The sequence below is a fragment of the Fukomys damarensis genome, unplaced genomic scaffold (assembly GCF_012274545.1).
Source record: "Fukomys damarensis isolate Sample0158 unplaced genomic scaffold, DMR_v1.0_HiC HiC_scaffold_17, whole genome shotgun sequence".
In the NCBI taxonomy this organism is placed as follows: domain Eukaryota; kingdom Metazoa; phylum Chordata; class Mammalia; order Rodentia; family Bathyergidae; genus Fukomys; species Fukomys damarensis.
Genome location: NW_022900929.1, coordinates 15,703,304 through 15,713,414, shown reverse-complemented (window position 1 = coordinate 15,713,414; position 10,111 = coordinate 15,703,304). Strand labels below are relative to the sequence as shown.

General features: G+C 42.2%; 1 protein-coding gene across 1 annotated transcript in view; it reads right to left on the bottom strand.

The window, feature by feature from the left end:
* The window catches only part of LOC104851625 (zinc finger protein with KRAB and SCAN domains 1), a 39,194-nt gene that overhangs the window by 4,334 nt on the left and 24,749 nt on the right, over positions 1 to 10,111 (bottom strand). The window contains exons 7-8 of the mRNA XM_033765243.1: positions 1,473 to 1,876; positions 971 to 1,154 (exon numbers count right to left, since the gene is read on the bottom strand). Coding sequence (XP_033621134.1) covers positions 971 to 1,154; positions 1,473 to 1,876 — 588 coding nt within the window. The remainder of the gene's footprint in view (positions 1 to 970; positions 1,155 to 1,472; positions 1,877 to 10,111) is intronic.

The window sequence follows — 10,111 nt, the reverse complement described above, 5'->3', positions numbered from 1 at the left end:
ATTTTTTTTTTTTTTTTTTTTTTTTTTTGCCCAATGTGACTTTTTTTTTAAGTTTTTTGAGAGAGGGTCTAATTATGTAGTTCAAGCTGGCCTTGAATTCACGGCAATCCTCCTGCCTCAGCTTCCCAAGTGCTGGGATTATACCTGACTGGTTTTGTTTTTCTGAGACAGGATTTTGCTATGTAGACCAGGCTGGCCTCAAACTCATGATCCTTGTGCCTCAGCCTCTCATGTACTAGGATGAGAATTTGATTTTTAACAAGGCTCAAAACTTTGCTTCCAAGATGGAATTCACATGTCCAGAACACAGTGAATACCTAAGGGGAAGGAGATTTCTGAAGGCCATGGGCTGTGCTCATGAATGCCTACCATGTACATGAATGGTGGCCTACACCACATAAAGATCCACCCTGTCTTACTCTGTGCCCCAGGAAGCCGACCTCAGGGATACACTGCCTTGGATCCCGTCCTCTGGCTGTCTACTAGGTTGCGAGGGGTGTGGGGGGCACCAGCAGATGTGCAGGCAGCAGTGTAAAACTGGGGTTATTTATCCCCTTCATTCTCTCCCTTCCTGATGGCAGGGCCCACGGCCACAGGTCCTAGCAAGTTATTCCTCTCCCTGCCAAGGCTAGAGCTCTCATCTGCTTCTGGGAACAGTTCCTCTCTGCTGGTCCCTGAGGAACAAAGGAGTAATATCTTTTTACCTTTGTCCAATGCAGTGCCCTTACTGACCAGTCCACACCTCTGTTAACAGTCCCTTTACTGAACTCACTTCAATCAGCCCACAAAGAATGTTCCATCTGTTCTCAAGCTGGGACCCTGCCTGAGGCAGCTGTATCTGGGAGAACAAAGGTAATTACATCACCTAGTCCACCCAACCAGAGAAGTCAATTTATCACCTCAGACCAGAATTAGGGATTATTTTGCTGCTTCAATGGCAAAGGCTGAAGCCACTGAGACATGTCCTCACCTCGACTTTTTCTTGGATCTCGAGTGAAATCCTCTTCCTCACCGGTCTCTTGGATGTACAGGGGCCCCCAAGATTCATACCTAGGACTGGCCTCCAGAGACTGCACACTGCTGGGGGACTCTTTTGCTACTCCTGATGATGACATCTCCCACACTTGTTTCTGTTCTTTTGGAGGAGTTGAGACCTAGAGACAGTTAAAAAAAAAGGCTGAGTTTATGTACAGCTCATTTTAAAAACTAAAATGAGAAAAATCTCAGGACAGCCATGCAGAAGCTCTAGGAAAGAAAAAAAAATCAATTTTGTTCAATTCCCAAGGCTAATGGTAGTTTAGGTAAGGAAAAAACAAAAACAAGACCCCAAAAAACCAACAAAACCAGGAGGAAACATGGTCTAATTCGTTAGAAGCTTCCTTTCTGCTAATCTTGTTAAGGAGACAAGCTCTTCTTCCTAGGGAATGCTATGCTCCCAATCTCCCGAAGTAAAAGAGGCTCCCCCTGCCTACCTGGAGTCCTGGTTCATCCAATTCCTGCTCCAGATCTTCCAGGAGGGTGACCGCTTCTTCAGCGCTCTCGGGGCAGTGCTCCTGCACCCAGGCTTGGAGCTCCGGGGGCAGGATGGTCAGGAACTGCTCCAGCACCAGCAGCTCCAGGATCTGCTCCTTGGTGTGCAGCTCCGGCCGCAGCCACTCACAGCAGAGCACCCGGAGCTGGCTCAGGGCCTCCCGGGGCCCCGGGGTGTCATGGTACCCAAACTGCCTAAAGCGCTGGCGGAATATCTCCAGGCTAGGAAGGCACTTCCCTTTCTCCTCCTCCTCCTTGACTTTCAGAATCACAGGACCCAGCTGCTGCTGAGGTGGCCTGGGGCCCAGAACTGTAGCCATGCCCACGACTTTGGTCATCACACAGAGTCAGAAACAATCTCCCCAAGGTTGGGCTCCGTAGAGCAGGAGATGGGATTCTTTGGGTTCCTGGCTCCTTAGGACCACACACTAGACCTAAAAAAATATGGTTGCCATACAATTACTAAAACCAAAGGCTTTTTTTGTTTTTAGTCTTTACAGCAACAGGAAATCATGATTACCATAAAACTATTATTAAAATTACTATTCAAGGGCTGGGGATTTAGCTCAGTGGCACTGTGACTACCTTGCAAGCGCAAGGTCCTGAGTTCAATCCCTGGTACTAAAAAAAAAATTACTGTTCAAAACCTAACTGAAATTATCTTGGGCAGCCTTTGATTTTACTGTGTTGTCTCCATTTGGCTAAAAAGTACTATGTGGCATTATTTTAAAATTAGATTAACTTTGTTCCAAAGATGTTTTATAATCTTATAACTGTAGATATTTTAATTTTTGAGAATTCAACAAGTTATATACTGGCCAAAGGTGTGTTTGAACCTAATACATATAGCTTGAACATTAGATATTTATTAGTCAAGTGACTAGGTTTGTCAGTTACCAGATATCAGGTTGGAATTAACTAGTATATATTAAAAAATAATGAGCTATAATTAGCAATATAATTTTCAGTTTCACCTGATCTATTTTTAGGGCATACAGTAATCAACATTTTTTGTTGTTTTTTATTTTTTTGAGACAGGATCTTGCCATGTAGCTTGGGCTGGCCTCAAACTTGAAGCAGTTTTTTTGCCTCAGCTTCTTGAGTTTTGGGATTACAGGCATGTGCCACTGTTTTCCTGGCTAGTAATGCATATTCTTATAGTAATATTTATTTTGATAAAATATGCAGTACTGAGAAGAAATTGAGGGGGAAATTCAAAGTAGATACAAACAAAAAAATACTTAGAAGTATTTTTTCTTTAAAATCGCCATCTAAATCTTTGACAGCCGATTCATTGGAATATTTAAACATATACAGCGGTATAATTACTTCGATTTTCCTCATTTCTTCATTTGGCACATAGTACAGTCCATTCCTTAAACACTGACTGAACAGCCACCATGTGGGCAGTGCTGGTGCTGCAGGAGGAGTAAGATGCCCTCAACAGGAGCTTTGGCAAATAAACAAGCAAATAGGAAAGGGAATCAGTGCAACATTACTGACACTTGTTAAATATATTCTGGAAGAAAAATATTTCAGTTAATGAAACTTTTATGCTTATGACGGGCGTTCCTGAGCATGCTTTCAAATTGTAAGCAACACCTTTTCCACCACCTTGGTATCCCATGTTGAATTTGGATAATGTAGAGCAGCAAAACTCCAGTAGCTCAATAAGGGGAAGTATGTACATATCAACATGAATTTATATTGGTGACAACGGTAAAACCATAAAGAAGAGCTACACATGCAGATGATCTCAATCAACAGCACTTAAAACTCAATTAAGCTAATTTTGAATACTTGTCCAGCTCCATGAACCTGATCTGCCAGCACCTGAGAAAATCCAAAAATCATAAATGTCTATGCAGTTCATATATAAAGTGGGGAAAGACCAACACTTAACAGTGATACTGTTGGGCTACACAATTATAGATTGGTTTTAAACTTTATTCTTCTTTGGATTTCTAATTTTTTTAAAGATTGAGTTTCATGGCTTTTGTAATCAGAAAAAAATTTTTTTGGAGACAGGGTCTTGATGTGTGGGGTCTGGGCTCCCCTTGAACTTACTATATAGTCCAGGCTGGCCTCGAACTCGTGATCCTGAGTGCTGGGACTATAGACATGCATCATTGCATATCAAGCCTAGCTAGAAAATCTTAAAAGGGATCATAAAGTCATTTGACAAACAAAATAATTTTATTGCTAATATTTTGTAGAGAAGGCTCATATTTATGAAATTAATGCTAAAGTGCTCAGCAATGGAATTATAAACATCAGTAAGCAACTCGAAGCATGAAGAGGGAAACTATGACATAGAAAGAAAAACTTTTGGAAATATTTTCCAAAATGTGTCCAAAGGAATGAAAATTAAGTGCAGTAAACAGAACAAGCAAGTTTTGGTCAAACAAGGCTGAAGAACAAGGGGATAGCCAATGCTAAACAGGTCTATCTATTTTATTTCTGAAATTATAGGACTTGTTAAAGTATTTTAACTGCTACTGTGCCCCCAGTGAAGTTTGGGAAACAGCAGCCGAGATTCTGGAGCATGTGTGGGAAAGTGAATATGGAGTATTTGAACATTTTGACCAATCAATAAAGTTATTTTGAAATAATGGAAGCATCAGAACTGCTTAGCATCTTGGCTCTGTGCTAGGGGATCTTTGTAACGGAATAACTAAAGAGTGCAGTGCTGGGGAGGCTAAGGCTCAAAAGAGCCAATCTGGACTCTCTAAAGAGGTCACTGAGCAGCAGAAAGCTTAGGCAGCAAATCAGAATTGAAGGTAAGACAACCTAAGCTGGAAGAAGAGCAGGGTCTTTTGTTTGCTGTGTACACTCACAGTGAACAGAATGGAGTTTGGGGCGCACCTAGTATACAACAGGTGCAGAATAGTCATATATGATGGAGGGGAGGCTGAGGCAGAAGAACCAGCTAAGTCCCAGAATTCAGGCCAGCCTGGGCTCCATTTAAGACTCCGTTCTTTCGTTCATTCCTTTATTCATTCATTCATTCATTCATTCATTCATTCATTGTGGCACCGGGGATTGAACTCAGGGCCTCCAGACTTAGCTACATTCCAATTCTTTTTTGTTTTTGTTTTTTCATTTTTATTTTGAGACAGGGTCTCACTAAATACCTAAATTGGCCAATCTGGCCTGAACTTGCAATTCTCCTGTTTCAGCCTCCCAGAGTGCTGGGATTACAGGTATGCTCCACTAAACCTGGCTAAGATCTTGTCTTCAAAAAAAAAAAAAAAAAAATTGTGGCATGTATGAAAGAATGAATGGGCTTAAAAAAGATCAGGGTTTATCCAGTCTCCTTTGGTCTGAGCCCTGAATAGGGCAGCCTAACCTGACTCACTCATCCATGAGGACAGTTGATTTATTGATTACTGCCCTCATTCTACAGAGTGGCTAACAAGTCCCAAATTTTTAAGGTTATAACTCTATTTCTTGGTCATTCTCACAAAGACTTGGTACCAAGAAAATCAACACACCAGTGATTTATGTTTGGTATTAATATACTATAAAGAACAGAATGTGGCCCAATGAAGCCTGATCCTAGAATTGAATTCACTTCTCAACATGGAGGCTACAGGAACATAAGGACTCATTTATCCTCTTTTCTCTTAGTTCAGAGAGACAGATAGCCAGAATGTATAAATGCCATTCCCATTAATAACCTCTGGTTTTATAATTTAAAAATCTTAAATAATACCTTATGCTAATATTTGCTGGCCACATTAAACAAGCTCATCAGAAACACTGAAATAGCCATAGAGCACCTTCGCTCATCTCTGTTTTCAGAGGCATTTTATGCTTAAATTCAGTTATTAAAATTTGTAAGTTAAACAACACCACCTTTGCATATCGTTCAAAGCTTCTTAGAAAAGTGAAAAGTACCCAGGATGGCTACAGGATGGTCTGTTAGGAAAATAAGTTATTACAAAGTCTAAATTTAATGGCCACCATAAAACAGACAACCCATCCCAACAATAAGGCCAATATGAAGCCTTTCTCTAACAGACATGCATTTCTGTTCTGGTTTTTGTATTTTCTGCTTAGTTTCACATTTAGTAAATATGCATTGAAAACATTCTTTTTACATCTGTTCCCCTTCACCTATTTTTGTGACTAGTTTTGGTAAATTTTAAAATCAAGAAATGGGTTTCCAGGTATGGAACCCCTATCTATCTATCTATCTATCTATCTATCTATCTATCTTTGGTACCAGGGATTGAACTCAGGTCCTTGCACTTGTGAGGCAGGCGGCGGAACCACTGAGCTAAATCCCTGGCCCTGGAACCCCAATTTATAACCTTGCTTTAATCAGAAACCCAATAATTGCCAGCTAAGTAGGTCAGAACTGCAGGGATACCAGTTCTTGATTTCCCCTCTACTATAGTCCAGTCCTGAAGCATCCTAAGAGATGCCAACCTGTATTCTGACATAGTGGATCAGAATCAGTACTCTCATGTGGGTCTCTGCACTCAGTAACTACTGGGCTGATTTCAGGACACTGGAAAACTAAACCAGGGAAGGAGCAGTGCCATCTGATCTCCTAGAATAAAGGCACATGTCTTTGCATGATGGCAGTCATGATCTGCCTCTCCATTCCATCTCATTTCTCTTCTTGTTCTTATGCTTTACCTGAAATCACAGCTACCCGGTAGGAGTACTGGGGGAGGGGGCGTAGTTCACCGGCACAGCATTTGCAGAAGGACCACAAGTTTGAGCCTTTCCTGGTCAACTTAGCAAGACCTGCATCCCAAAAAATAAGGGCTGGGACTGTAGATTAGCACAAAGGCCTTGCATTCGATCTCTAATGCTAACAACAGAAAGTCTTTCTTGTGTTCATAGTGTTCCTCCCTTTTATATCAATCTCCCCAAGTTTATATACCCCTATTAAAGTGCTTGAAATCCATTCTTGAACACGGTGAGATATATAAAAATCAAATTATCATAAAAAATTATTATAGACTCCAACTCAACAGCATTTATCACCTAATGCTAGAACGTCTTTAGTACAGTCTATGTGTAAAGTCCTAGCCAAGCAACTTAGACAATCCTTGTACAGAATTTGGTTGGACGGTTTTGTTACAAAGCCTCCTTCAAACCGAACACTGTAGCACTTCGATTCTAGTAGGGTCCTAAACCAATAGTTACTTTCTCCATAGTGGCCTTCTAATACTTGAAAAAACAACTTTCTTGCCCCTAATGCCTTTCCTCTTCACAGCTGTTTTAACTGTGTTTTAAAATACTTGGATTATCTTACTCTTCACTTTTCTAAGCTATCGCCTTTCTCTTTACTCGCAAAAGGTCCTCTAAAAATGTTTCCACACTTGAGCTGATCCTTTATGTGTATGCTTCCTAGCCCGGTCAAAACCCAAAGGGATTCTTTTTTCTCTTGGACTGGACAAGACCCGAGACGTTTGCGGTTCAGTTTCTCCGAGGAGGTTCCCAATCATTAGCCTTGAGTTCCAACTTAATTTAAGAGCTAGCGAAGAAAGAGAAGGCAATCCCAGTCAGATTAACAGACGGTTCGGCTCCAGGAGCACAGAGGAAAGCTATTCTGGGACGCAAAACAGACAAAAGTTTCATTTGTTAAAGCCCTAGAGAATAGAAAAGGCTTTCCAGAGAGTCGCCGCCTCCACCAGCTAGGGGTGGGCAAAGATGGGGCGCCTTCTCCGAGCCCTCCCAGGGATCAGTCTGGGGATTCCCGGAGATCACAGTTGCTAAACCCACTCCTCCAACCTCAAAACCTTCGGGCTAGGGTTCCCCCTTCCGCCCGTCACGGTAACCCGCGAACGACAAGCTCACCGCGAGTCACAGTACCTCCAGGCGTTGAGAGACCTCACTGCGCACCGCCGCACGGCGCAACAGGAAGTGCGTCATAACCCCGCCCCACGGGCGTGGCTCTGGAGCCACAGGGGCCTGTCTAGGAATTCAGGAGGTCTTGGACTCCTGGTTTAGGCCATTGAGGGAGAAACCGCGTGCCTCCAGTATCTGTACAGGCTTGGCCCATATTAATGGCCAGGGAGCTCCACACTTGGCCACTTATCACTTGCAGACACGGGTCACGGTGACATTAATCTGAAGTAGTCTTGTGCTTTTGGGGGACCTACACTTCTTGGGTAGAAAGCCTAGGAGCTGTGCTCCCTCTAATACCGTGGGACACGATAAGGGAATCTGCCTGCCTGTCCTTTCCCTGCTGTCGTTTTTCAGCTGCAGGTTGCAGACCAAAGATTCTGTGTTTTCCTTCTCAGTCCCACTCCTGGTGGCCTGAGTGAATTTGCTTTTGTCTTGTGCTGCAAAAGTCAACACCTGTTAAGGAACAGCAGAATGCCCGCACACAGAATTTCCTGTCGAAACACACTATAACTATAAAAACATCGTTTTCCCTTGATATTTTCCAGGATCACCTTTTAAAAATTTATTCTCAAAGACATACAAAAGTAGAGAACATGACAAAATGAACTTCCATGTACCCATCTACCAATTGGCCAGCAATTGGTTGGTCTCATTTCTTTAATTTCCCCATTTATTTTCTCATTCGCCATCGGATTATTTTGCAGAAAGCTTCAACTCTAATTACTAGTTTCCTAATTCAACTATAATTACTAGTTTCCTAAAATTCAGCTCAATCTTTCTTCATTGTTCAGGTGTCTAGAATGGGGCTGTTGTGGAAGGCATAGGTTGAGGGTTACAAAGCTTAATCGTCACCCAGAAATGAGCAAATCCAAAAAATGTGTGGGGCCTGAACACCTTGCCATTCAACCGATGAGAACTTAGAGATTCATTTTCCTTATCTTAGTAAAAGACAAGGGAAGAATGAAGGATAAAGCAATGTTAGTTTTCAAAGACATGTGAAGAGCTGTCATCTGAAAAGTTTGTCTTGTGGGATCCCAAAAGATACAATGAGATCAGTGATTAGATATGATGGGGATGTTCAACAGGCAAAGTCTGATTTAAAGTTGCTTGAAAGTGGTATCTTCTGCATCACTTTATGCTATTTGAAGAATGAGGGGGGGCCCACTGAGGATGGGAGGGATGGGAGTTTTGCAAAACAAAAGTTGGGCTAGACAACCTTCAGTGTCACCTTCCTACAGCTCTCCCCAGACCCCTATTTGCTTTTCCCCTATCTTCCATCCTTTTTATAACTCTCCATTCTCTACCTTCTTTGAATACTTAGCATGGGCCAGGTTCTGTGCTAAACACTTTGCTGTGGTTCCTTATTGCTATGTAAAAACTATCTAAAAACTTAGCGCCTTAATATAACAGTTGTTTGACAGTTTTTCACAGCATCTCCTAAAGCTTGGGTTGGCTGAGCTATTCTGCTTCCTATGGGGTCAACTGAAGAGCTGGGATGGCTGCCAGGGGGTGCAGACCCAAAGTCATCCCCGTCAGCTAGGATGCTGGCCTGGAGCCTTGGTTGTTCGTCATGTCAGTCCTTCAGCATGGCCACCTGGGCTTCATCATGCAATGACAACTGGATTCATCCAAAGCAGCATTTTAGCAGGTGAAGGTGGAATTGTGATGTCCTAAGGCCCAGCCTTGGAAATTACATAGCATAATTTTTACCACTTTTGGAGGACCACAGTTCAAATCCAGCCCACACAATTTAGCCACTTAGTGAAACCTTGTCTCAAAAGGGAAAGGTGGTGGGGTGGGGCGAAGATGTAGCTCAGTGAGACTTGCTCATTGAAATAGTTGACTTTGGACTTTTCCACTTTATTTTCTCTATATTATTCCATTTTCTATTGTCTTGGGAGGTTATTTATCCTGCTTGACAAAAGGAGAATACCTGTGCCTTTTGTGGCAGCGGGAAGGTGAAAGGTTTTCAGTGTTTACTGTCATCACTGGCTTCCTTATTCCTTTTCCAGCAAGGTAGTCAGGTTTCTCTATAAAATGGTTGTTGATCTTTATTCTTTCTCATTTATTTTTGCTGTTATAAGAATATTTGGCCAGCAGGGGGCGATCAAGGCTTGATTTCTCATAGAGCATTGCTGGGCAAGTTTACAAGAGAACACGTCCCTTTTTTTTCCCGGAGGGAATTTGCTTGTGCAACATATCGAACAGCTGCAAAAACATTTGCTAAAGAAAATGAAGAGAGTAAAACGAAAGTGACAGAGTTTGACAACCATTAATGGAAAAAAATTACTTGCTAAAGAACAGCAACGAAGACCTTATTTAAGACCTGATCGGTGTAGGGACCACTGCAATGGGTTTTTGCAGTAGTGAGCAGAGAGTTGGGCTTAACTCCAAAGACAATTCAGGCAAGGTGGAATTTATAGATGAGAGTCAGTGGATAAAAAATTACTAAGAAGAAAATCAAAGGTAAGATTCTGGCAAAACCAACCTACTAGAATTCTTGATAAAGACAAGCCAAGGTTATCAGATATCCCCTGAGGGGTGTTAGAGGGTGAAGAACAAGATCAGAGTATCAGTGGTGACCAGGCCAGGAATGGTAATCCCAGCACTCAGGAGGCTGAGGCAGGAGGATCACTGTGAGTTGGAGACCAGCCTTGGGCTACATAGTGAGTTCCAGGTCAGTCTCAATGACATAGTGAGACCCTGTCTCAAA